We start from the raw sequence: 27,026 nt of genomic DNA, 5'->3' as shown, positions 1-27,026 counted from the left end.
CCCCCCTTTTATTCCCCCAACCCTTCGCCGGATCCCGCTCCGGCTTTTAACCACGTTTGTCTTATTCTTATGCCCCCGGTTTTCCTTCCAGTCCCTATCCTCGCCTTTTTCCCCGTGTTTTCTCACTCCTCTCCGGATTGTGCTGTCTGCATAGGGTCCTGAAAAAACGCTTTGGACACACAGCCTCCCTGGGGAATTTTCCACACATTGCCTTGCCCATTGAGGTCATAATTCTGCTTCCTCTTCCTTGACCAGCTCCACTGTCAACAACCTCAGAAACCACACAAATGCACTCTTCCCATGGTTTGCTTACCGAGTGTAACTGCTCACAAATAGGAAATATCCTTCAAACAAAATTGTAATGTATTTATAATCAATTCTAATTTTATTTATAAATATATAATTTACAAATAATAAATGTGAGTTATAATTTATAAATTCTAAAAAATTGTGTTTGCCTGCCTGTTGTTCATTCTTCATCTGTATCGAATAGAGACGCTGACACTCTTTAGCATCTCTGCTAATTCCAGGCAGCTAAATGGCCTTATCTAGGAAGCCACCTGTGTCATACAGTACGTGAGGCAGTTTCTGCAGTCTCAGCTCCTGCCCATTGCTTTGTTTTACCTTTCTGGTGCTGTGACCTGTTTCAGAGGCCTTGGAACAGGAAGCTGAGAAAAGCATTTAGTCCACAGCCAGCAGCCAGTCAATAAGAATTAGTTTTACCTGTTTCAAGGATCATCATGCCTCTGGCCCTGACCTAAATTTCAGAGCCAAATGTATTTTTGGAAATGAGGAACACTTTTTCATTAAGGTGCAGGTTGCATTTTTAAAAGTAAACAATCAGATCTTGAAAGGAATTGACTCAGCCTACCTGCATGCTGAGTGCTTATTAGAAGCTGTCTGAAGGTTTCTCCATTACAGGATCGAAATAAAATCACCCCCAGTCAAATTGGTATGTGCTTTTCCTTGCCTATTAAACTGTACCTGCAGCTTTGTAAGGGAGAAGACTCATTTGTAGGACTTTTTTTTAACAAACAGCTAAGAGCCCTTAACTGAGTTGCTATGTTTGTACTCTTAAAGGATGTGCCATACTGTTACAAATTGTATTTTGACCCGTTTAAAATGGGAGGATTATTAGTACAGAGTTTCAGTCGAACACTTAAAAAAGGTTGTGGCACAACCTTGCTCCTAAAGTTTCCATTTTGGAAGATCCCTTGTGATTTAAGATTATTGCTAGTTTGATATTAAGTGATCAACAAAACATATCACCATGTAAAAATTAATATGATGGCAAAAAAACATAGATATAGATGAGAAATATCATTGTCATGTTGTAATAATATTACATTACTTTGGAAGAATCCTGGACTTATGACATTGGTGCAAAATGTACTTAAATTAGAGTAGAAGATGTGAAAATAGTACAGTACTTTTATTGTTGCAGATAATGTTATTGATTTGTAACAGCTAAGCTGTGAAATGAGTAACAAAGCTGAATTGCTAAACCCTTATTGTGTTCACAGGCATTATTATCCTTAGCTCCATGCTGTCTTTAAACATTGTGTTAGTAAAACATCATTTTGATAATATTTTCCATGGGTTCACATAAAATTAAATGTTACTAAAATTGAAGGGTGTCTGTATTCTCTATAAATGTCCTGAAACATGTCTGCATTTCCACAAACGCTGTAATCTTACGGGATCTGAAATTCCATTTCTAGTGTGCCCCAGACGTTGCACCAATATCAGTATAATACTGTAATACTAAGAGAAAGAAAGGCCTATCGAGCTTGCAATAACGCATTTAAGAGACCTTTACTTCTGACCGTGGCAGCTGGCACTCCGCTCAAAACGCTTCCACGTAAAAAGAGAGAAAAATAACGTAATTTAAACAGTGGCCTTAATAGTATATTTATGAAAAACTGTAATCTGTAATGACATTTTGATTCTCTTTCATTTCTTACCCTTATCGTAGGTAAAACCTGTTTCTTTGAATAATCGCTATACATTATTAGCAGATTACGGCAGTCTGTATGGCTCCATAATCCAAAGCGACATTTCATTTGTCTCTTTAGTGGAAGGGCTGACCCAGGCAAATAAATCAGGAACTCTATTAGATATTTATATATCAGCATTTAAGAATACAGGATTGAATCTGCCACTCCTTGTATATTTTAATCCTAAAAACGGAATACAAAATCTGGCGTTTGCAGTATTTGAACAATTTAGCAAAAAGTAAAAAAAAGATATTTAAAAAACATGTTTTTAAAAGAAGATTTTGTGTCCGACATCAAATGGAATAGCTTACTTTTTTTTAAAAAGAAAACACCTTTGTTACAAGACATGAAAGAAAAAAATAAGAGGAATAAATGTCACTGGTATGAGGATCTTCAAAAGAACTAAGGCAGAAAAAAATGAGGAAGTACTGTAGGAAGGCTTACAAATGAGAGCTCATTTGGTGGCTGGTAGCAAATTGATCCAAAGATGTCATCCCGTATCTCAGCTGTTCCTGGAGAAAATCAGTGGTATAAGTTTTGACAGCGTAGCTGACCCCATATTCCCACAACTCTCTATGTAAAGTTCTGATTCCTGTGTTGTCTTATTAGTCTCTATCTGTGGTTTGTGTTTCACTGTGAAAGCAGGGGGCTGTTTGGGGCGGCAGCAGGATAGAAGCAGTAGTTTGGGCTGTTTGATCTAGTGCTCCAGTCCTCCTGTGTAAGTGAGTACTCCCCAGCTCAAAACTGCAAATGCAAATGGGAAAAAATAAACTGCAAATGAGAACACGTTCTCATAAGAAGCGTCTCAGAAAGATCGGAAGTACTCAGGGTCTCGGTCTAGTCTCACCCAAAGGATCGCCTACAGTATGATGTCTCCACTCCAGTCACTATTCAGGAGCATTAATTTGGAAATTGCCTTTTACACTGGGAAGACAGACTCCTACTGATCCACCAACACCACGTATGCCAGCAACCTGCTTTGTTGGTGCTGCGTTTCCCAGTCTTGCTCCCGTGCCTTCTAGTTTTTCTTCCAACTCCACTTTTCATTAGGTAAAATTACCGATCCCTCACTTTTATCAGTTATTAAATTCGATCTGGCTTCTGCACAGAAATAATCTGAAGCCGAGTGTCCTCCATCAGGATTCAAGAGTGTTAGTTTGGGAATTCTGGTCCAGAGGGTCCAGAGGGAAGAGCTCCACCTTCTGGTCCACCAACATTCCTTGCAGTAGCAAGTAGCTGGCTTTCCTTAAGAGGAAATTCTTGATTAAATTCTAGTTTGTTGGTATTGTTTGAAGGGAGCTGTATTGCACAAAGGAAGTAAATTCTATTAACATTCAGGAGTAAATCCTTATGACATATCGACATTAAGTGGCACCAAGGAAAAAGAACATTGTTCCTACCACACCTTCTAGCATGTAACAGGTGCTCATTACCAACACTGTAATCTACATGTATTTGCAGCCTTACTAGGACAACTGTGTTCTGGAGAGAATCAGAAATAAATTATAGTGGATGCTGCACTGTCTTCTAAAATGACAGCTCCTGCTGAGTGAGTGATTGAAGGAGTGGCGTGATTCTGGAGTGGTGGGGCGGGAAATCTAAGAAAATGTCACTGTGATCCACATTTCTCCGATCTGTGCTCCGAACAATGAGTCTTCGGGCCTTCTGTCCCTCGATGTCTCTGATCGGAACAGCAACCTGACCCCAGGAGACCAAAGCTGTGCTACCAGGACAGCTGTGAATATACTGTAGAAGATACTCGGGAAATGAACAGAAAATGCAATTCTCATTTTGAATGTACTTCAGCTGTCCAAAGCCCGTCGCCGTAAATCAAAGTTAATGTCATGTGACAAGGTGTTGGAACGTGATGCTGCTTTCATTATTTGAGTGAGCGGTGTAAAAAAAATGAAAAAGAAGAGGAGAAAAAAGTAATTTCAGTACGGCTAGACTCTAAATGATTGATCCCCCCAAAAGCATTAATCTTTTCTGAGCAGGTCTGCTCCCATCATTTATTTTTTTGAACACCTTTACCAATTCATTTAGGTCCAAAGTCAAACACTGAATATCTAATGGTGAAAAAAAATGCCCTTTAGCTTAGAGCTGAAAGATGACACCTCCCTTTTATATTAATTTCTGAGCACTGTGAAAATGGAGGCTGTGTGAAAGAGGTCTGTCATCACAGATTCAACTTTGTCCATCTCTGTCAGTGTCCACTGCCAGGCTGCATGCCGCAGAGTGGACTGGTGTTTTTGCAGAGAATTGCCAGTGGCCCTTCTGTACAGCGTATCATTCCTTGTGAAGAGAAATTAAATTCAATTGTTTCCACCATGGAGACATTATTGTGGCCGATTTCAGGGAAGATTTTGATTACTGAAAGGAAACAAACAGAGGAAGAAATGTGCCTTCTTTTGACAGATGTAGAGATTTCACAGCTAGAATCTAGAATGCCAGAAAGTGTGAATACAGAATGAAATTTTCAAAGAAAAAGCAATATGATTTCAATGCTTTTTATACTTCTTATGATACTATTTGAATTATTTTGGAATTAGTAGTTATTTTCTCCTAAATGCTTTGAACTAAAAATCTCAATTGTTAACTCTTTGGACTCTCCAGTGTGACCCCTTCAGATTGATTCACACACCAGTCTGAACCCTCTGCTGCTTCCCACATTACAGATGCCTGATTGCTCTGCAGGAGATGGGTGACAGATTGTTGTTCGCTGTTGTGCAACCAGCTAAGGAAGTTGTCCCAACTCTCACCCATCCAATGCTGGTAGTACTCAGCCAGTCCTGTCTTAGAATCCTTCTCAGTTGCTAAATACATCATCAGCACCTGTAAGAAATGCAGAGAGGGACAGAAAGAGTGAAATGTATGAATACTGTAAATACTTTCGGAACTTGTCAAACAGTAGCATTACATTTTGATGAGTTCAGTTGCGAAGGAATGAGTTGGTATAATACTTTGCCAAAAGGAGACAGCTTTTCCTAATCTGTGCTTTGCTTTAGTGTAATGTTCATTTTGGGGAGCATGCGTTTGAATCTCATAAAATTTTAAATGTCAATTTTTTCTGGCACCAGCAGAGAGAATGGTGAAAATGACAGAATTATCAAGTACAAAATGCTTTTGAAAGAGAGGTTGGGGTTATTATGACAGTCTTTGCTAAATGCTAATGAGCGATGAGTCTGAGCAAGAATTCGAAGATGTCTAAAGACGAAGTAAATGAATCCCATGAAACCCTTTCATTTACCTGAGTTAGCCTCATATTTGGGAGCCTCTGTTGATGCATAAAATTAAGAGAGCTCTTTCTCCAAAAGGAAAGCATGTATCCTAACGGAACACATTGGAATGTATGAGTTAGGAAGAGCTGTAGCTTGTCCTAGCTGTGTGCAGACCCACCACAGCCGGATGTGTAATTTTGATATGAGAAACTACAGAAGGCCAGTCTCTTCCATCCGGCACAGAAGCTGGACCACAGCTACTGTAAATACTCCTCCCAGGGCTTCAGTTTTTAAACCCTGCCCTTGTGGTCCAGGGTATAATTAGAGAGTAATCATAAAGCTTCACAAATTGGTTCCTTCCAGTGTCTTTTCTACAGCAATGCAGTAACATTATGTTGATTTGGAAAAGAAAACATCAGAATAATCACAAACACAAACTCATGTCCTGTAGTCTGTCTCCTGCCTGCTTTTGTGCTGAAATCACAGGAGTCATTGAGTAAAGGTCTGTGATTACAATACTGTGCAAGTTTTAATTTTCAAAAGGTCTGAGACATAGGGAGGATTCGGTGTTGCCATCTATGATTACTTTTTAGTTTATTACTTTTTTAAAAACTCCAGAAAGACTTGTTTTAGTCAGCCAGATGTTTCACATCTAATACTTAGTAAGGCTGTCATTATCCAGCTGGATGAAACCCTTCTGACCTCAGTCTGACCTCAGTGTTGGGTTAGGGTTGAGCTTTGGCAGGGGTCAGGGGTGCAATGGAGGTAAATTAGACTACACCTGCATTTTCTCATAAAACACCAACGGTTAATTTTCCATTGTTGTGAAAGAAAAATCTTGAATTTATTTTTTGTAATCCCACACAAAAAAAAAGATAAAAAAGCAAGGAGCATATTACCTTGGAGGATTTTATAATGAGGAGGAAAATACAGATACTGGATTTCATTATGCATTACTGCCAGAGATTAAATGGCTTCTATCATGGACTGAGCGTCCTCTGGGGATGAACTTTAGATGGGGTGGGGGAGGGGTTTCCACGCTGTGTTTGTTTCAATGCTAATAACTTGACAGTTGGTAATTGAAAAGCTGGGAGGTGTAATTCTGACAGTAATTTTATTACAGTTACAGCAGGCTGTAAAACAAATTGCCTTTTTGTTATTTCTTTTTAATTAATGTAAAAATAAATATATAGAGAAAGAGATCTCCAGATCTAATACAATTGATGGATCAGTAAAAACCAGAATCAGGTAAAACTACCATTTATATACCACCCTTCAATATAGAATAGATACTTTAGCACTTTTTTTAAAAAATCCCCAATTAATTTTGTTTTTTATTTTTTCTGCAATTAAGTAACATTATATGTATAACTGGAGAGTGAGCAACAGGAAAACATGAGCCTACTTTGATCCACAAAAGACGTCGCTCTTAGATGACCGTTCATTACCGATTTCCATTGCTATTTTGTCGATGACACTTCAGTTTAGATGGTGCAAATAACCTATTTTGCAACGTTGTTAACACTGAATCATAAATGAGCACCACGATAAACGCTATTAAAGACTACATTCATTCTGCAGTCAATTCACTGAAGTATTATAACTCAAATCACTCACCAAACTTGCAAAGCTAATCTAGTTCTTGTATTCTAATGTATCTCCATGTATTCTAAATTAAATCACTTGATTGTTTTCATTATAATATGGTTTGTCCTATATTCAGCTGAAAACGATGCCTCATGTTCATATTGGCCTAGGTTTAACAAAAGTGCTGTTTGTTTAATTGTTACTTTGTTATACATTTTAATTACAGTGTTTGGCGTAATAGGTTGCAGGAGTATGTGAATAACTTCCCCAAAGGGGAGTGCAGTCCCGACGGGCATGAAATAAGAGGAGTGATTGTGTTGTTTTCTTTTTGAAGGGGTTATTTTCTACTGCAATGTACAGAACCACTGTTGGCAGGACTCAGGCCCATTATCTCCATCTGATGATGTCCTGTGAAATTCGAATGGTCAACAACAAAGATAAAAGCACTTCTCCTTCCCGGCGGTTTGATTGATGAGGCCTATACAGAACAAGGTCATTGTAGAGATGTTTCTCTACTGATTGCCTAAACAACAAATGTAAAACAGTAACAAACAGGGAAAAAAAACATACCGTATATACTGTATATGTGCATTCATAGATATAGGATAATTTTTTGATGAGTTAAGAGAGTGACAGGGAGAGACAGGCACAATAGAACAGAACAGCTGTCTATAGTTTGACCTGAGGACTAAGAGTCCAGGTCGTGGTCTCATTATCCTGTTCAGAAGAAACGATCAGGGGGAATTGTGCTAGACCCAACAGCACTCATTACCCTTTACAGATATTTACAAGGCAGCAGGTAATAGCCCTGATTCAAAACAGTTAAGCTCAAAGCTAAGGTGAGCGGTCAAAGGCATCTGCTATGACAAAGTAATGAGTAGAAAAAACAGACCTTTATTTGTGACATTTTCATTCTTCCCTTTCTGCTGGAGACACTGAGCATTTTTTTTCCTCCCTTGAATCCCCTCTGTCAATTCACAGACCCCCAGTTCGCTTATCTGTTTGCTTGAGTGACACGTAAAGTACAGGATTTCAACTACAGTAGTTTTGCTTCAGTTTCTTCTTTAAAAGGTATTATTTTTTCCATCACTCAAGAGAGTGCTTTATTTCACTACTGAAAATGCTTAATAAAATTACATTCTACAGCCACCTGCCTCAGAGGTGTGTGCGTATTAGTGTGGGTGTGGCAGTATTGGTACTGAATATAAACTGTGAACATTATCTATGTCAAAATGCTGGTTTCATCACTACTGCAGCTAAATGCAATATAAATTCTTTCCACCTACACCATAAAAATCTATAGTAAGACCTATATTGCTTTTAGAGCCATCCTTTTCCTTTACTAGTTTTATTATTATGGGAGTCATCCTTGTTATCTACTTCCTTTGCATTTGACGGTGCCGTCTGACATATTAAGAGTGTTGTACTGGAAAAACTCTACTCCAGATACAGAGCAGGGGTTCCGCATTTCTATTATTCATTTCAATACTGTCTGCATGGATTAGGTAATTGTTCAGTGTTTGGGTTTACTGAAGAGTTTGAATGGCACTTTAGGGAATCGTAATGCAATAATCTGGCGATCAGTGGGGTGCATGAGTTTGGGTAGCACAGGTACTGTATCTGTGCAGCAGGAGATTGCTTTCTGTTTTGTTTTAACAACGGAAGATGTGCTTTATAAGCTGCTTTGCAGATTAGCATACAAATTATCACAGAGGAATACACAATTGTATCATTCTAGAATATGTATTCGAATCAGAAACAAAAGGAGCAAGAAAACTGGTCTCTAAGCCAGGTTTTTGCACCTGTCCATTCTCCTCTATAATCTGTCATTGGGCTCAGCTCTTTTTTGTAATCATGTGTCTCCTTTATTTTGATTTTCTGGAAGCTGCTGTACACAACTGGCTGTTTTTTAGGGATCCAGAATGATAAGGCTTTCATTATGACGTTATGACTTGGCTGACTGTGAAATAAATATTTCAATGGCTAAGAATGGTGAGTCAGAGACAGCCTCCAAGCCTCCCAGTACAAGCTAAGTGTCTCCCTCCTCTCCTCTCTTACAGGTTCACTGGGCCCAACCTGCCCTCTCCTGTCATTAGCAGTAAGAACTGGCTGAGACTTCACTTCACATCTGATGGGAACCATCGACTGAGGGGCTTCAGCGCACAGTACCAGGGTGAGCCACAAGGCCACAGGGCAACTGGAAGAAAAGCTTTCAATGTGACAGCCTGGGTTTGAAATGCACTTGTAACGCCATGGGTCGTGACCGATTGTAGTTTTAATGTAATAGTAGTACAATCTTGATATGCCAGTGTAATCGTATTATAGTTTGTGTAATTGAAGATCAATAAGAATTTGGTTACATCTCAGTGTTTCATTACGTTCAGCCTACTGCGCTCGTCACTGAAATTGCAATTGGAAAGAAAAATAGATCACCGTAATGGAAACTGAAACTTTGGACAACAGAGCTGCAGCGATTCTGAGGTCTGCTTAAAGACAACCAGGACTCAACCAGGAGAAATCCACTCTCAGATTCTCCCTTTCTTTCCATTCTCCTCACCATAAATACCTTCTCAAGTTAAGAAGGTGCTCCATCAGGCTGATACTCTGCAGATCTGCAAGTTTTGTGAAGGGAGTAAATCCAGAAACTCACAATGCCTGCTCCAAAACCACAGAGATTACACAGTAGCAGGGAGATTTGCACAGTTTTGTGTATTTCTCTCCCTCAGTAATGACAAAACATCCCTCAGTGCCTCACTGGCTTGGCCTGTAGGACATCTGGAGATCTATGAGTACAGCCCTCACATTTACTCCAAAACCAGACGCTGGTGTACGATACACCCTATGCATGAACCGGAGAAGAACTGTTATTAAAGTTGTGATGATAATTTTATTGCTTTCTTCTTTGTCAAAATGCCATCAAGAAACCACACACACAAAACAAAACAAAGTTTTCTGTATCATTTTAATTGGCAAGGGTCTAGAAAAAGCTATGGGCACTTTCAGGGATTTGTATTCCCTGCAGGGCTGTGGTAGCAGCACTGCATACCTGCAAACAGAGAAGCTTAAGGTCAACAAAAAGGGACAAGCTGAGAAGATGAAAAAGCTGCTACCGTCTGCTGTGCTGGGGATCTCACTCCCAACAACAGGGCGATCCTAAATGGAGAGGGTGCTTAAGAAGAAGATAGGATTACAGGTTCTGTGTAAAATAAATGAAAAAAAGGAATGGGACTAAGCACTTAATTAAATTTCCTATTGATTTCTCAACACTAAGGGATAACCTGTTTCACTGGGACATGCTCTTAGCGTAACAAGCCACTTAGACCCATCTCTTCCACTGCCCTTTCCCTGAAAGAGATTAAAAGACGAGAGATAAAAGGCTTTTTTCACTCTCTGTACAAGGAGCCACCCCATTTTGTGAGGGTTTTTTTCACTGCAATAATGCCTCTGACTTCCAGTGAAGACTTAAATTACTGCTTCTGTAAGACGTCTCTGGGATGATCTTACAAGCTGAGTGTTACTGAACCTGGACAGGACTGGATTTCTTCATTTGTGATGTTTGTGAAGATTTTTTTTCTCAGAGCTGGGCTCCACGTTGGTTTTCGTTCTACAGGTTGTACAAGTGTATTCGAACAAGTTGAATGAATTTGCAAAGACAGAAAACTTGAACACTGGGTTTCCAGTCAGAACCATTCTGCAATCTACTCACTGCATGTATAGGAAATGGACATGATCTTGATTATGACAGATAACAACTCCCACTTTTTTCAAAATAAAATATACCGCTATTATTCAAACGTTCAACTGTATACCTAAATACATCTTATAATAATGCCATCTTTAGTTGTGTGGAAACAGTGGTGATAAGGTTGCATTGACTTTCTTTGAGAGGGGTGACATGGTTCTTCTGATCAGTAGCTGAATCATTAAACACTCATTGATATTTCTGTTTTATACCAATCCTTCTTAGCACAAAGGACTTACACTCAGCATTTATCAATGTTTTGCTGATGTTTGATGTTTAAGTATGCTATTTCTAAGCATGCATTATTTATAAATAAGCATGACACTCTTCCAGTCACTACAAAATCTGTTCCAGTTAAACTTGGGCTGAATATCATTGGTAAATCAAGTCTTACCTGGATATTTTTATTTACTGATATTTAATGACCCAGTCAGCCAGGAGAAGGCACATTCACATGGCTAATATTTTCTCTTGGAATTCTCAATATGTCAGTCTGTGTAAACAAAAAGTAGCAGTCAATGGTTTGTTTGTCTATGAAGTCTAAACAGTTGTGCATGTCTCACCTTCAAATGTACAGTACGTGAGTATAATTCTTTTACCAAGTCCTGTCAAATCCATCTTTTAATGACTTGCTCATAATGAACTGCTTCCAGACCCTCAGGACTGAACTTGCATTAGTCTGTGGTATTAGTTAGGAAAGCAGAAGAGGCCTGTAAGGGCACAGTACTGTGGGACTAGACACAGAACATATAGACACACTTTTGATCCTCAGAGGCTGTGGTGCCTCTGTAGATTGCATGTAGTGTTTAAATATAGACTGTTCAGGTTTCAAAAACAAATACTCTGTGCTTTGTTTAAACACAGCGTGCTGGTTGTCTGGATGAGTGCTGTAAGCAGTGTTTAAACATGTCTTTGCCAAATGACTGCATTAACAGTGTGGGCCCCCTTTTCTTCTTGTTTGTCTTCCCCAATGGCTCACTGCTTGTGCTTCTAATTGCAGTGAAGAAAATGACTGAGCTGAAATCCCGAGGTGTGAAACTGCTCCCGAGCAAAGACAATCACCAGAAAATATCTGTCTGTGAGTTTTTTGCATTTTCCTTGCAAATCCGGCAGTCCAGATTCAGACACGTACTGTATAAGTCCCTCTTATCTGTTAATCCCCCCTCTCTCCTTGAATTTCCTTTTTGTACTTCGAATTATTACTCTTTTCACCACAACTGTGACAGAGAGAAAATAATTTACGTGCCTCTAACCATACTAACTGCTCAGGTATTTTCTTGGCAAAAATCACTTACAAATGGGGGGTTACGATCATTTATTTTATTTATTGACAAATCCGCTCGGCCACTTCCTGATGTTCTCTATTTTGGTAACCCCCTATTTGTAACAATAGAGCCACTGCTAGTGTGCCCAGAACTTGTACTGTAAATTTATAAATGACTCAACATAGAATCATGGAATTCCAGTATTTCAAGTTTTAAAATGATTGCAGTCCTTGGTTTCAAAGAAAGTCCAAACTGTTTCTGTCCTCCAAGTCACCGGCCCATTAAGGTGCAAAGAGCAAGCAGAGCCATCTCAGTTCTAGTCCACTTTACGGTTCAACTGCAGCAGCCACACTGAAAGCTGACATGGGCCTGGTAATGAGATCTGACATATGTTGATTGGAAAGTCACAAGAATATGGATCTCATGCATATTAATATGGGACAAAAGGGCAGCTTTATCAGGGGAGGTTGGGGGATTTATGTAACTCAATTTCACTGGCATCTCCCTGGGTAGCCCACATGAAAATGTGACATTTTCTCACAATGAACTTAGAGTAATAGAAATGTAAATAACACAGCTGCCTCATATTAACCATAAGGCTTCAGCTGAACGGGAGTCTTTCTTCCGAATGGAATGGGCTCACCAAGATGTTAGTGCATGTCCTGATTGCTGTCCGTGACTTGCTGTAAGACCAACAGTAACTAGGACAAAAGCAGCTCAATAGTGAACCCATGTTCATTTTTCAAAGGGGTTCCTTGTGTGAAACTTATCAGGACTGGAGGCATGTTTATATTGGAGATATGCCCTGTCTCTACCAGCACATTTGCTTTTATTCTGTTTATTTTTTTACCCAAAAAGTGAATGGTTGTGCACTGTCCGCAAGGAATGGTCAGATCTTTTGGGCTCAGGACTTGGAGGTACAGGCTGCGCGTCTTCTGCGTCAGCTTAAAGAGTAAAAACTTTTAACAGCCCAGCCAGATGGCTACCACAGCAAACTCTACAAGTGCAAAAGGCCAAACAGTGAATGACAAAAAAGGGAAGGCAATGATCTCTTTCATCTTCTTATTTCACTTATTAACAGGCTTTTATTGCTTTCACTGACAACATATGATTGATATAAAGATTAATAGAAACCAAGCACGTGAACTCCACAATGCAGGTGTTTAACTGTATTTGATTTCTGCCTAAAAATTGTACATGGAAACTTTATGTCTTGTGTGTATAGTTTCCTTGCATACAAGTGCTTTAAGCTAATCCTCACCATGAAATTAAAGACTACCACATAAAAATGGACTGATTTTATCTCCTAAAAAACCTAAGGTGAGCCTTTTTTTACACTCCAGGACCTGCTTTCTAAACCAAGTAGAATACAACCTGCAGTTAAATCTCTCTCTGTAAACCAACTGAATGGAAACCTATTTCCTGCTTCTAAAATGCACCCACAAAGCAGGAGAGATTTTTAAATGAGGTATTCTTCACTCGGGAAATCAGAGTACCCAAAAACTACAGAATAGCAAGCTCTCTTAAGAAGATTCAAATACTTGCCTTCAATCTCGTCTTTCCAGGTGATCTCAAACAAAGAACTCTCACCTTATATCTCTCTCTTGAGGTCCCTCCTCCCTTGTCCTTCATTGTCTTATATGGTATCTCTCTGGACTGATGATTGGCACTGAACCATTTACCCAGAACTTAATTAACACAAGAATTAAGTAAAACAAGGTAAACCTTATGATTGCTTTGATCACCGAATCTGGGCCCCCTACATCTCAGCAAACATGCCCTTTGCTTGGAAGCTGGAAATGTTTACATTTACTTTATTTAGATTTTTAGAGACACTTCATTGTCACTTATAGCTGTAGTTGTAACCATATCATGAAGAAATGATTCATGAAGGTTTTTAATGAGAATAATTTGTTTAACTCTCTTTCAAATGTGTTCCTTTCAAGAAAAGGAAAAAGTTTTCAAAATGATAAATATCTTACATTAATATAAAGATGTATCTTTAAGATGTGCATGAATAAGTAACAATTTTTATAAAAGCCCTGTAATTACAGTCATGCACATGGAGCTGCAGGAACAACCATTGTGTTGCTGCAGGAGGATAAGATGTATTGATCACTGATGAATCTCCAGTCTTGAAGCCTTGTCTGATTTCTCTCTTCACAGTGTCTCAGATGGGTGTGGCTCAGGGGCACAACATGTGTCCAGACCCAGGAATCCCTGAGAGAGGCAAGAGAAAAGGTTCGGACTTCCGGTAAGACTGCGCTTCACGATTTTGGAAATAAACATGAGCTTTTCTGATGCCAGGCTGTTGTCCACCCCCAAACTTATGTCAGTGCTGCACCAGCACAGAATGGCATACTTTTGCAGGGCATAAGTTGCTTTAATTGGCACAAATGTCAGGAATTACACTGTCCTAACACAATCTTGATTTGCTTGAGAAGAACAAGGTTAAATTCTGCCTGTCAGGAGCTCAATGGAAGTCCAATGGTTCAATAAATCATAACAATCCTTAGACTTTGAAAGAATGGATTTTTCTAGTGTTTTGGTATATGAAAAAATATTCAAAACCAAAGTGACTTAACTTTATCAAAATCTAGAAATTCTTTTTAATGGGTTGTATCACATCCATTTAAATACTTTGTGTTGTAACTATTCATGTTTCATTCAGACATACTTGCAATTTTGGAGATAATGTACAGTGATGCCTGGTCTTATTAGTATTACTTGTATTACTTGTATACTTGTTGTCCTTGTAGTCTTTATAGTTCAACCCTGCACATTTAATTGGTTCTTTAACAAAATCTTGCTATGATGGATAAAATATACTGTTTGGTGAACACTGTAGTAGTTGCACACTTACTTTTAATGAGACCTGCTGTGCTGATGCTATTCAGAGCTTGAAAATAGAAGGGAAATAAAAGTCTCACTACTCCGAACATATCATACAGTACATGCCAGCTTGCATCAATGCCTACGCCCTCCATTACAGATGCAATAAGCCCCTTAATTACTAAATTATTTGTTGTTAACAGGATCACTCCATTTTAAGTACTGATTGTTGTGAAATGCTGAATGTTGATTTTCCCTGCTTTTCAATATATGTATAAAAGTGCACCTAGTATCTATAGGCAATGTTAAGCTGGTTGCTGTGTAACAGTTGTAGCTGTCTTCCACGGTCCAAGGAACTAGGGGTTAAGACCTGTTTAGGACCAGCTTTATTCAATTTTTGATGTGAACATGTCCTTCTCTCTTAGAAGTCTAGCAGTAGCCATATTTCTATCCATACAGTGTGGAACAGGACAGTGAAACAGCTGCAGGGCAGGTAACATACAGCATTGGAGTTTAGCCCTGCTTTAACACTCTGGCCTTGTGTGCTGCTCCAGACATGCCAGTCTATCAGATTATCCCATGTTCATCCAGGGATTCACGGGAGCCAGAGCAATCTCTCTTGAGCCTGAATTTGGGATTAAAGCATCGCTGAGCACAGGAGCACATCTGATTTTCACTCCTCAGCAGCCTGTCTGTTTTCCTCTCCATCATTTCCTGCCTATTTTTTGAGTCTGATATTTTTTTTCAGTTTGAGTCTCTTTACATCTAGAAGAAGAAAAAAGAATAATTGAGGTTGACACAAATGCATAACCCATATTATTACTCTGGGATACATGAATATACTGTAGATTGAGATTGCAAACACATCTGGTCCAGTATAGCAGAGAAAAAATAGTGGGTAGTAAATATATATTAATACTTAGAGCAGATAACAGCATAACACCCAACACCATGCAGATCCTTGTAGGGAACAGTTCTGTCTTTTTAGCTTTTTCTCATTGGTTTAGAGGACTGAAAGTATCTTGACCTTCTGGACCTGTGTGCGTTGCACACCTGTGCTGATATGTGTGTCACTTTTTCTCTTGCTCCCAGGCGGGGTTCCACTGTGCACTTTTCCTGCGATGAGGGGTACGAGCTGCAGGGCTCAAAGAGCATCACCTGCCTCCGGGTGACGGACAGCTATGTTGGCTGGAGCGATGATCGCCCATTCTGCAGGGGTAAGGGCTTGGGTGCACCTTCATCCTACTGTATATGGGCATAAGGCACAGCACGGCACACCTCACAAACTCCACTAACATGCTAAACCATCCTTTTGCTGATGTTAATGTTGTAATGCCCCCATTCATTATGCATTGTAGTTTAAGATAGAACTTGACAGAGAGTAAGCTAGGTATTGAAAGAGATAGATAGAAAGAGAGCATTTACCTTTATTCTGATTTTCCCCCAACTCATGCAAATGATACGTACACATAGAGAAGAAGTACCCATATTTCATTATGTCTCTTCAACATGTATTGCTTCCTAATACAGTTCATGCTTTGTGCCACTTTGGAAATTTACTGCCTAAAGTTGAAAAAGTCTGTAATAAATCTTTATCATAATGAAGAGACTCATTGCCTTTGTCTTGCCAGTGAGAGCTGAATCTGAAATGAGCGGAAGTAAATAAAAGCCCAAGTTTGAAACCTAAAACGCACCTTTTAGCGAGAAGTTGCTGTACCTCTCAAGGTGTTTTGAAGGTGGCACTTAATGTTTTACAAATACGTAACTGTCATGAGGTTGTTTTATTATTTTGATTACCTGTCAGCTCGAGACGAGAACGTGGCTGTAGGCTGAAGATTAACTGCGAGTGGCAGAGAAATGTAACTGCGAAGGAGAAAAAATGGCTTTAAAACCCCTGCCGGTACAGGATGGCTGATTCAGGAGAGATGAGGGCTTGACGGCTCCAGCAGGTCTCTGTGCTCTGGTGCCGTTGTACCGTATACCCCGAAAGACAGATACAACACACCAGACACCCCAACATGTCAGGCAGAGCAGAAATGTAGTGAGTAAAAAATTCTCAACTCAGCCTTTGGATGCAGTGTTTTAGCAGAAGCACAAGAAGCTTCTGTGATTATTCACTCTGAATCCTCTCAGAAGTACAGGAACTCTTTCCATGTATGGTTGCCGGCTCCTGCCTCATTTGCCTGGATCCAAACTTGCTCTTAGCTTGATGGGTGCATCTCCGTGGCGACCAGGCTGGACTTTCCCAATCTAACGGGGTCCAGCCTGGAAAAAAGAACTCATTCCCTATTGGATTTGCCCTGTTTAACGGGGTCCAGTCTGGGTGAGCAGGGAGCTCAAGGCCAAAACAAAAATAAAAACTCAACCTGTCCCGATGGAAGATGCACGTCGTGAGAGGGAAAGAAAGGGTCAGCCTGCCCTGGTGGAGGTACAAGGTGGGACGAGTGAAAAGAAAACGAAGGAAAAACAACAGCCTTACACTCAGTCACAATCCCCCTCCGGGACTGTCGATGGAAGGCTCCTCCCCTTGTGGGGAGGCGTCCCTTCGGGAGGCGCTCAGTGTGTCTTAAAGCCCCCCAGCTGTGACTCGTCATTAATTAGGCAGAACAGCTGTGATTGCTAAGGCAACACGTCACCCTTAATCTAGGGCTCTGCCTCCACACTGAACACACCCCCGCATAATACCACAATAGATATTACTGGTGCACGTTTCACAGGCAGTATCCCAAGAGGCTAAATGTACATGATTACTTTGCACTGAAAGCTCCTTTTGCTTATGTGAAAATACTGCTTCACAAGCACTTACAGTGACACTACTGTGGCGAAATGACCAAGTGATGTGTCAAGATGACAAATGAGATCTAAGTGATATGTATATAAAATTAATGTACTTTTTTGTTCTGTGTACATTATCCAATATACAAAATCTATACACATTTTAACACACACAGATGCATAAAAGATCTCTAAGGCAATGGTGAGGGATAAGCATGGTTAATAAAAATGGTTGACAGAGAACCAGACAGAATTCTGATATCCTAGTCAAAGATGCAAAGACAGGCAACATAAACTCAGAGCTTATCTGTTCTCCACTGGAGCTAAGCAGGGAGGCACACAGTGCAAAATTTAATGGTAATCTCCAACTTTAATCCTCTTATTTAACTCAAGATGATTTTGATTAATTAATATGTTAAATCTAACTTTTACCCTTTTTATTTCAGAACTGCATTTAGCTACAGTAACAGTGTGCATGTTAGATAGAAGTCCCCTGGGACTATTCGGTGTCACGTGTTTCTTATTATTATGTGCTTTGTTTTAGATGTTTTTTGTGAAGCACATACCATAAGTCTGGCCAGTACAGTTTATATATCCTGTTGAGGAGTTATGAGATCGTTGTGATCGTGACCACTGGAAGTAATGAGACAGTGGCACAGCAAAAGTGCATGAAGCAGATTAAATACAGCAAGACTACAAATTAGTCAGATGTGTGAGAGACTAGAATCAGAAGAGTTCTAATACCACAGGGTTTGTAAGTGGAAATTGGACAACAATCTAATTTAATCCCTTGAATTTAATCAAACTTTTGAGAACAGCTTCTGTAGGAATTTTAGAATGATAAACTGCTGATTAATCCAAATCATGAATTTCAGTTGCTTTCTTAATTAGCAACAGCTTTCTGTTTATTTCTCTCTTAGGAAGCTAAGAATGCCGATTATAGATGGACAGTTTAACAAATATCATAGGTTAATATAATAAAGAACAATCAAATCTTCGATGTACTACATGTAATTTACTAATTAAATGAATTGTCAGGATTGGCTCAAAACCCTTCTTAAGTCTTTTTCTCTTTCTAAAAATTGTTGGAGATTTATTTGTCTGAGTTCTTGATTCGTTGTAAAATGCAGTCACAATTGGCTATCCAGAGCATAGCATTTTTTGTTATTCTATAATTATTATACAGAACATTGCTATGAAAGAAACCATTGAAGCAAAAGTTGTGCATTACATCTTTGCAAACAGCCATGATTATTACATAGAGATTAATAAGAAATACATGTACTACTTAAAAACCAAAGTTCATATTCATCTTATAATAAGAATAGCCTGTTTTCTATTAGACATATATAGAGGAGAGTGGAATTGGATTTCTCAGAGATCCCACTATTAAGGGTAATCCCGCAATTATCCCAGTTCAGTGGAATTTGACGGCTTTTCTGTGTACTTATAAATAGCAGATTTAGATCCAATTGACTCCTTGCAAAGTTAACTAGTGATGCACTTTAACTTAAAGATACCTCATTATGGCACACCATGCTTTCAAAGGGAAAGAGATGGAAAACACCTTGAGGGGGTAACATTGGCTGTTAAATCAGATTTTTTATAATAGGCTAAGGATTGTGCTGAATTATACTTTATATAATTGAAGAAGGAAGAAGCCCCTGGCAATCAATAGCTCCCCGTCAGCACTCAAGTTGGTGATCAGCATTTGGCAGATATGTCAAAGCTGTGATGTAATCCAGACACACTTACAGAACTGAAGTCCCATTTGCTTCTGTCTTCACCCTGTGTGGTGTGACGGGCCTGCTGTAGGGAAAAAAAAATCTGATTTTACATGGCTTCTGGCTTCTGTCTTGACAGTCATTAAAAGAGAAAGAAAAAAGTTTTTTGACTTCACAGGAAAAGTGGCTGGTGTGGTAGAGTTCACTCCTTTAATGAGTTCATTATAACTAACATTACTAAAGATGTCCATTTCAACTTGAAAGTCTACATCCTTTCATTCTCAAAGATAGCATTGCTTTCATTCAACCTTGAAACTTCTTTTATTGTATCAACACCTCTTTCCATTTGCCATGATTGAAAGTCTCTCTAAATGATACTTAGGGGACCCTCAGGAGAGTGAATTTTCTTAGGAATTTAAGAAGTAGAATTAAGGAATTGTGTAAAAAATACTTTTAATTAACTTAGATTTCATTTAGATGCCTTAATTGCTACGTAGATGCTGAGAGACAAAATAAAAGAAGGAACATTTTTTGATGTGATTGGTAATATTTGATGAAAATCAAATTAGCCATTAGCCATGCAGATTTACATACAGAATTCCAAATTTCAAAAAGGAAAATTCATGAGGTTTTTTTAAATTTCAGCAGTGGAAGCTTCATTTCCACTAATAGGAAATGCTCTACACTGAGAGTATTCAAAACATCTGTTTTATATTCGCTGAATGAAGCCATCATCTCCAATTAAAAATGGCTTTTAATTGTTTGCACAGTAATATCCTAGTGTATTATAAGTTTCGCTTTACAAAAGATAATGACGGCTTTAGTTGAAATAATGTTTTAGTATTTTGAAATTTTAAGAGGTCATATCAGATTGATGTCTACAGGGCTCATACTAATCCCTCTCTTGATTTTCCTTGTAGCTCCAATGTGTGGGGGGCAGCTCAGAGGCCCCACAGGACTCATCACTTCCCCCAATTTTCCTGTGCAGTATGACAACAACGCCAACTGCACCTGGGTGATCACTGCCTCCGACCTCACCAAGGTACCGTATCCCAGCCTTCTGCACTCTTGAGTGTCCCTCAGTGCAGTGACTCTTCTCTTCTATCACCCCCTGCAGCTTGTCAACACATTACCTGACCTGAAAAACTATCATTTATTTAACTGTTGAGAATGCACTACATAGTTATAGAAATGGGTGAAGTCTGAAGCTTAAACACCTTAGATGCAAAGGTTAAATGCTGCATTTTTGTGTTAAAACACAGAACGAAACACAACAGTCTTCGTTCTTCTTTGCTGCTGGATTGTTTATAGGTGAATAGTGGTTCAGTTGAAGAAAATATTTTCCCTACATGTACAGTAATTGCCTGTGTTCTCAGTAGAGAACATTATTAAAAAGATGCTTTAAGGGCCGAACTGATTTCATGAGAATGACAAGGTGGGATGATTCCTAAGTAATGACTGCTGACTGGTTCAAGGCCGCAGTGCTGCTCGCTTGCCAACATTTTTTTTCTCAGGGCTCAAACAAATAGGTCTGTGAAACTTGTGTCCTCATCAAAAAACAAACATTCATGAGAGAGGCTCACAGAGAAGTGGTAATGGACAAATATCAAGGCTTGGGGGATGGGGAGATGGGGGATGCTGTATGTTACAATGAAGTATCCCGGATAACTTCTGCAGCTGTGATCAATGTTGGAGCATGTTTTGAGTGCATGGTACTGCATGTTTGGGTGCCATAATGCAATGCCTTAAATTTAGAGCAGCATTGAGGACTTGAGACCGTGAATAAAACTGTTGACTCTGTGCTGATCAGCTCCTGATGGTACTCCTGGGAATGTGCAAATCAGGCCTTGAGTAATGCTGTCTGGCTTTGGTTCCTAAGAAATAAGGTGTCTCAATGCTTACGTGTTCATTTAAGATCGCACAGCTGCCATCTGCCTCCCACAGGAAATGCTCTTCTTTCTGAAGTAGGCTAGGGCAGATTGGAGTACTAAGTTGGCCTGAACAGAACTAAACCCTTTAAGAAAGTGTTAAAAACGCATGTGTGCTGCATTCCATGTTGTAGAGGGTGCATGAAGTCACAACGCAGTTCAGCAAAGGGTTGAAATGAATTTCAATTTGTTAAGAAAAGGCCCACGCGGTAGATCCCCAGTGGTGCTTTGAAACTAGTCTGGGTACAGCTCTGGTCAGCCGAAATGTCACATACTCAGGCTAGGTCAGGAATTCGGGTCAGGTTCTACAATTTCCTCTAAGCTACAGCACAGAGCATATTTCAGTAGTTTGGTTCGATCATAACGAATCCTAATGAAAGCAATAGAAGGACAAATTTATCGAGCAATAGAAGGACAAATTTAACTCACCCAGCTGACAGAATTGGCGGCTGACGGTAAGAACATGGCAGACTGAAGCACCTCACGTTCACGAGGAATGAGCCAGGGAGCTGCTGCATGGGTGCAGATGAGGTAGCGGGTGGGGTGTGAGAAAAATGTGCAAATGGAAGCAGAGAATGTATGACATATATATATATACAGTATGTGTGTGTATAGGAGAGCAGAAGTAGGTAAAATTAAGATCTGTTCTTCCTCCCAAACATCTGATAGATGCTCAATATTAAAGCATTTTTTTTATTTCTTCATTTATACTGTATGTGATTACTGGAACAGGGTACAATGGGCCCTCAGCCATCGTGAGCAATAGTAATCCACTCTGTAGTCATGAACCTTGTAAATACTGTAGTCTGTGGTCATAAACTTGTAAATAGTATGTACATATACATACTATACAGGTCAGTTCATTCACAGTGTTAACTCAACAGTTTGTAATTTGAGCTTCACGACTTTCACGTCTTTTCTCCACTCAAAACCTCTTCTTAGGTTTAATTAAATTTCCCTCCTTTGTTTTGAGCTCCTTGATTTAAAGTCTTGCAAGAACATACAATCTTCCAGCTACTGTATAACATATCAAAAGCTGAAAGGCATTTTAATTACCAGGGTCAAGTAAAAAAAAATCATTGCAATTAAGAAATCTGCCAGTTGGATTAATGATGTGTGTCATTTTACAGCACTGCATTATTTTCATTAATATACAGTAGTTGCACATTTTAATAGCCCTCCTAATGCTGCACAAATAAGTGTTACCCAATGATACTGTATAAGCTGGGAATCTTTGTTGTTTAACTGCTTGTTTCATGGTTAACGTACAGTGGAAAATAGGTGAAAAAACACGCAAAAGTGCATTTCTGTGCATGTGAAATGAAAATAGGTCCTTGTTCCTGTTTTATGCCTACACTGCTGTTCATCATTTCTTCACCACAGTCACAAAAGACTTTAAACCAAGGAGATTTTTTTTCCAATGACTGAAAGCTACGTAGCTGAAAGAATTGATGAATAATCTGATGCTCAGTTGCACTCAGTGTCACACTAAGATTTCTATAAAAAGAAAAGAAAAAAGAGCAGTTCTAGCTATACATCATGGAAACCTGTTTGGGTAGGATCACTCATTCTGCCGATTCTGTAACTGTGAACAGAGCCCTGGGGACTCGGGACTGAGCTGTGTGATTCATTTCAGTGGTCTCAATTGCTGGTAACTTGAATCAGTGAAATCTAAAAGCCAAGTATCCAGCCTTCTTTCTCAGTATTTTTAATAGCAGTAGCAACAGCAGTGGTAGTTGCAGCTGCAATAATAGCAGCAGCTACAGTGGTGGTATTTATCTTCTAATTTTGTGTTGCCATAAGGGCTTCAGCATTGTTTATTGCTGTCTGACTCAGACATTTTAGGCTCAGAGACTTTTCATCCTAGATCTCTGTCTCTATCTGACACCTGGTGGAAGGGACTTCATGACAAGCCCACACATAAACTTACTTTTAGAGGTTTTTCCCAGGCTGCACCAGTAATGTCAACCCCACGGTGTACTGTGGCTGTGCAGGGGAAGGCTGGCTGCATGCAGGGACAGAACAAATTTCATTTCTCTGGGGTTCTGACCTGGCACACAGCTAAAGCACCCCTGGCAGCTTCCGCTGTGCAGTTTGTTTACCATAGTACAGAACACAATTTGCATTTATATAAGGTTTTTCATTAAGCTCAAGTCTCAAAGTGATTCAGAAACATTATGAGTTGAGCTGAAACGTGGCAACAATTTCGCAGGAGAGCAGACAGAACCTGCAGTCGTTTACTGGTTTATACTCATTTATTTACAATGTTTTTTTTAACAGGATTGGCATTCTAATTATTTACCTATTTGTATGATTATTTATTTTGTTTTTGCTGACTGAATCGTCAAAATAATTTCCGCTCTTTCCAGCGTTTCTTCATTCAGAGCGAGTCTAAGTGCACTTATTGGTATTGTGCAATGCAATGAGTTATACATGAATAAACTCAACATTACACACTGGATCTGTCCTTAATGCACTTTATGTTTAACCTAAACGCCAGTGCCAGCTCATAAACATGAAAAGTCTGAATAGTGAAAGGAAGTACAGATGTAGTCTCTCAGATGTAATTTTTAAGTGACCTCTAATGTAGAGAACATAATAACTAACAAACATACCTCCCACTGTTTGCCTCTTGGACAAATAAGATGGAATTGAACCTTACAGTTCATTGTAATCTGTGGCCTTTTTCTGTTGAAGATGATAATTAAAGCTCTGTAATCTAAAATTAAAATTCTAAGGCATCACCTTTACTGTCTATGTTGGATGACCCCCACTGTCACTGTCCGAACATGGCTTGGGTATAAACTCAACGAGGGCAGAATTTGCTGATGCAGCTCTTCATTGTTACGCTACAGTGTCTTGCCCTGGCAGGAAATGATTTACAGTATAATCGGCTACAGTAAATGAATTCACTACGGTGCGCGTGCATGAAGAGTGTGATTTACAGCACTATACACATTTTCAAGGGGATGTGCAGCCATCGGATGCAACTATTAAACACTGTACACACCAAAGAGACACCTGTGACAACCAACACACAGTACCAGTGTTGTTGCATTCTGTAACCAGGGTCCTGTCATCTGTACTGAGGGTTTTGCAAAGTTCTATTGGTGGAAACAGTTTGCAATCGCTTTTCTTTCGTTCTGGGTTTCTGGCTGCCTTCAGGTCATCAAGTTGACGTTTGAGGAATTCGACCTGGAAAGGGGCTACGATACACTTACAGTGGGAGACGGGGCAGTGGTTGGAGACTCGAAGACCATCTTTCATGTGTGAGAGATGCGTTCCGCAGCTTGAATCCTTCTTTCTACTTTGCAGAACCCGATGACCTTTTAGTGCATTTGTACACCAGATACAGTAAAAAAAATACCATGTGAAAGATCAGCTTTAGAATAGCAATCTGCAGTTCAATTTGTTTAAGTTTAGAATAATTTTTTAAACTATTTTTTTTAATTACAGTAATCATGTAGGCAAATTGCATAGGTAATGGAATCTCAGAACAAACTTCAACTATACAGAAGAAACCTTCTTTTCAAGTTGGGATCCATGTAGATGTGCCCTTGGGGTCAAGTCCTGTCTGTGGTTTATGATGTCTGACCAGGATAGATATTCAGGAGACATTTAACTTTTCACACTGTGGAAGATGAAAATACAAACATAAACTGTGTAGAGAGATGTTTCCTTTTATGCATCTATGTTTAGTTTGTTTATACAACAAGCTGCAGGTGAATAAAGGTGCCTTACCTCCTTCATTTCAGATTATCAGGGACCACTACCCCTGACCTGGTTGTCAGCACCAGTCACCAGATGTGGCTCAATTTCAAGACAGATGACACAAGTGGGTCACTCGGCTTCAAGGTGTCTTTTGAAGGTAGGATGTAGTTTACATTTTAAAAAGCACATGAAAACAGACAGTTATGGCTTATACTTTTGTTTTGCTTTTTCTTGAGAAATGCCACTCTCTAAGGTTGTAACTTCATTTCAGCTCTCTTCAGTTTAAGTTCCTGTTACACTATTTATCATGTTCGTGGTCTCAGTGGTGACTATATTCCTAACATATTTGGAAAAATCTGTGAAATCCCCTAGGAGGCTCTTTGTTTTGTTAAAAGGTAAGTTAGAATTGGAAAATTTGAAAACACAAATTTCCTTCTCTACATGACTGGTAATGTCCACTAACACATAAACAAGTAAACAAGTGTTTAAGGTTAGCTTGTATTAACTTGTGTTGGTTTCTGTTAGTCCACAATGAAACCGATTCTCTTTGGCTGATGTGTTTAAACATTAGAGGTTACCTAACGGAGTCTGGGTTTAGTTTATTCCTCACTGTTTTGTTAGGTTCGTCCCTTGCTGGTTTTTTCAGTTCTTGTGCTATTTAGGATGCATTAGTGTGATTACACAGTATGTGACAGAACCCACAGGATACTTCATTCAGATGCAGAATGTGAAGCATGCATAACTGACTGCTGTAATCCATTGTTTTTTTTTCTAACAGCAGATACTGTATAGAATGGTAGCTTTAGACTTAATTGATGATTTTAAGATGCAATCCATTGCAATTTGAAGGTTATAAAACCACCACTGACATAGAATGCATTCAATGAAGAAGGGAAACAAAAAAACACAGCAAGGCCCAACATATATTAAATGCTGTACATTATTTCACACAGCTAAAGAAGATAACAACAACAACCGTCTACTGGAATAGGGCTCCACGGCCGAAACGTTGTGTTCTCTTTCTTCTTTTTTTCAGCATGGAATAAACCTATTACTTGTTCCTTTACTGGAATAGTAGTCTACTGGAAACTCAGCCAAGCATCTTATTCCAATGGCCTTGCATGAGATTTATGTTCCACTTCCATGACACATAGCATCAATGAAACCTCAATCATAGCAACCTCTAAGGAATATGGTGCAGATAGCTGGATAACATTACACCCTCCAGTAACCAACACAACCCAACCATAGGAGAAAAATCAGCAACAGTGACAATCACAATAGGACCCTTCCTATCACTCACACTGGAATCCTTTCTCACATTGTAGCGGATATGTCTTTAAATATTAAATTTATAAAATCTCACCTTAGAGAAAGAATCTGAAATATAGGCAGACTATGCAAAGCATTAAGGCTCTTTCCTTTTCTTGAATGCAATTTTAACTAATTCTGCTTGCCTGGCTGATTGGGCTCAGTGGCCCCTGACACAATATTTAAGACCAAGTGTTAAGGCCAGCCTCCATCAACCCCTGTCATTGGATCTGACATCAGCAAAGTCGCCTGATTTCCCTTGTGCCTCTCTGAACACTGCTGGACAAGTGTTTACTTTAATCCAGAGAAATCCGTCTTAAAATCCCAATGTGATACTTTTCTTTTCCAAAGTTCATTTTCTAGCATGTAGTTTGTTATTTTTAAATGGCTTCTGATGTTTTTGATTAAATGTTTTTTTAAATCCCCCTGCAGGCACAGGACTGAATAACTTAACATTTAGTTTCCAAGTAACATCTCTTCTACATTTCTTTATGGCGACAAGGCACCCTCTCTCTCATCCAAATTTGTTTCAACCCCAATTAAACACTGAGAATAGTGCTGTTTCCCAGGTGAAAGCTCATTTCTTAAAGCTGGGGCTTAAAATATCGCTCTTGCTCTGTGTACTGACTCTTCTGTCTTTAGGAATCTGTTTTTAAATCTTTTTAAAACCTTTTAGCTGTTTACTTATAGTACTTGCACTATCAATCATCATTAAAAGAGATTATTACCATTACAATTTCTGAAATGTTAGATATAATTTAAAGCAATTTAATGAAACACAATTATTTTTTAGCCAAGCCATTATCTAAATGCATATCTCAAGGTTATTCAATGCTCCAGATCAGCTTGCATTTGCTTTGTACTTTCAAAGAACGGAGCTGCCAAGGAGTGTGACCGGAGTGCTCGCTGTCTTTTCTGTGAAAGACATGCAGGGTC

At 39.2% G+C, this 27,026-nt stretch overlaps 1 protein-coding gene across 1 annotated transcript in view; it reads left to right on the top strand.

Moving 5' to 3' along the window:
- Positions 1-27,026, top strand: part of csmd2 (CUB and Sushi multiple domains 2) — a 266,444-nt gene that overhangs the window by 141,406 nt on the left and 98,012 nt on the right. The window contains exons 6-12 of the mRNA XM_088932853.1: positions 8,863-8,975; positions 11,545-11,622; positions 13,976-14,063; positions 15,734-15,858; positions 20,061-20,182; positions 24,234-24,337; positions 24,824-24,936. Of these exons, the coding sequence (XP_088788979.1) occupies positions 8,863-8,975; positions 11,545-11,622; positions 13,976-14,063; positions 15,734-15,858; positions 20,061-20,182; positions 24,234-24,337; positions 24,824-24,936 (743 nt within the window). The remainder of the gene's footprint in view (positions 1-8,862; positions 8,976-11,544; positions 11,623-13,975; positions 14,064-15,733; positions 15,859-20,060; positions 20,183-24,233; positions 24,338-24,823; positions 24,937-27,026) is intronic.

The sequence above is a fragment of the Atractosteus spatula genome, chromosome 14, assembly GCF_055471065.1.
Source record: "Atractosteus spatula isolate fAtrSpa1 chromosome 14, fAtrSpa1.hap1, whole genome shotgun sequence".
Taxonomy (NCBI): Eukaryota; Metazoa; Chordata; class Actinopteri; order Semionotiformes; family Lepisosteidae; genus Atractosteus; species Atractosteus spatula.
The sequence above is the reverse complement of the archived record's forward strand: the minus strand, read 5'-3'. Positions and strand labels throughout refer to the sequence as shown.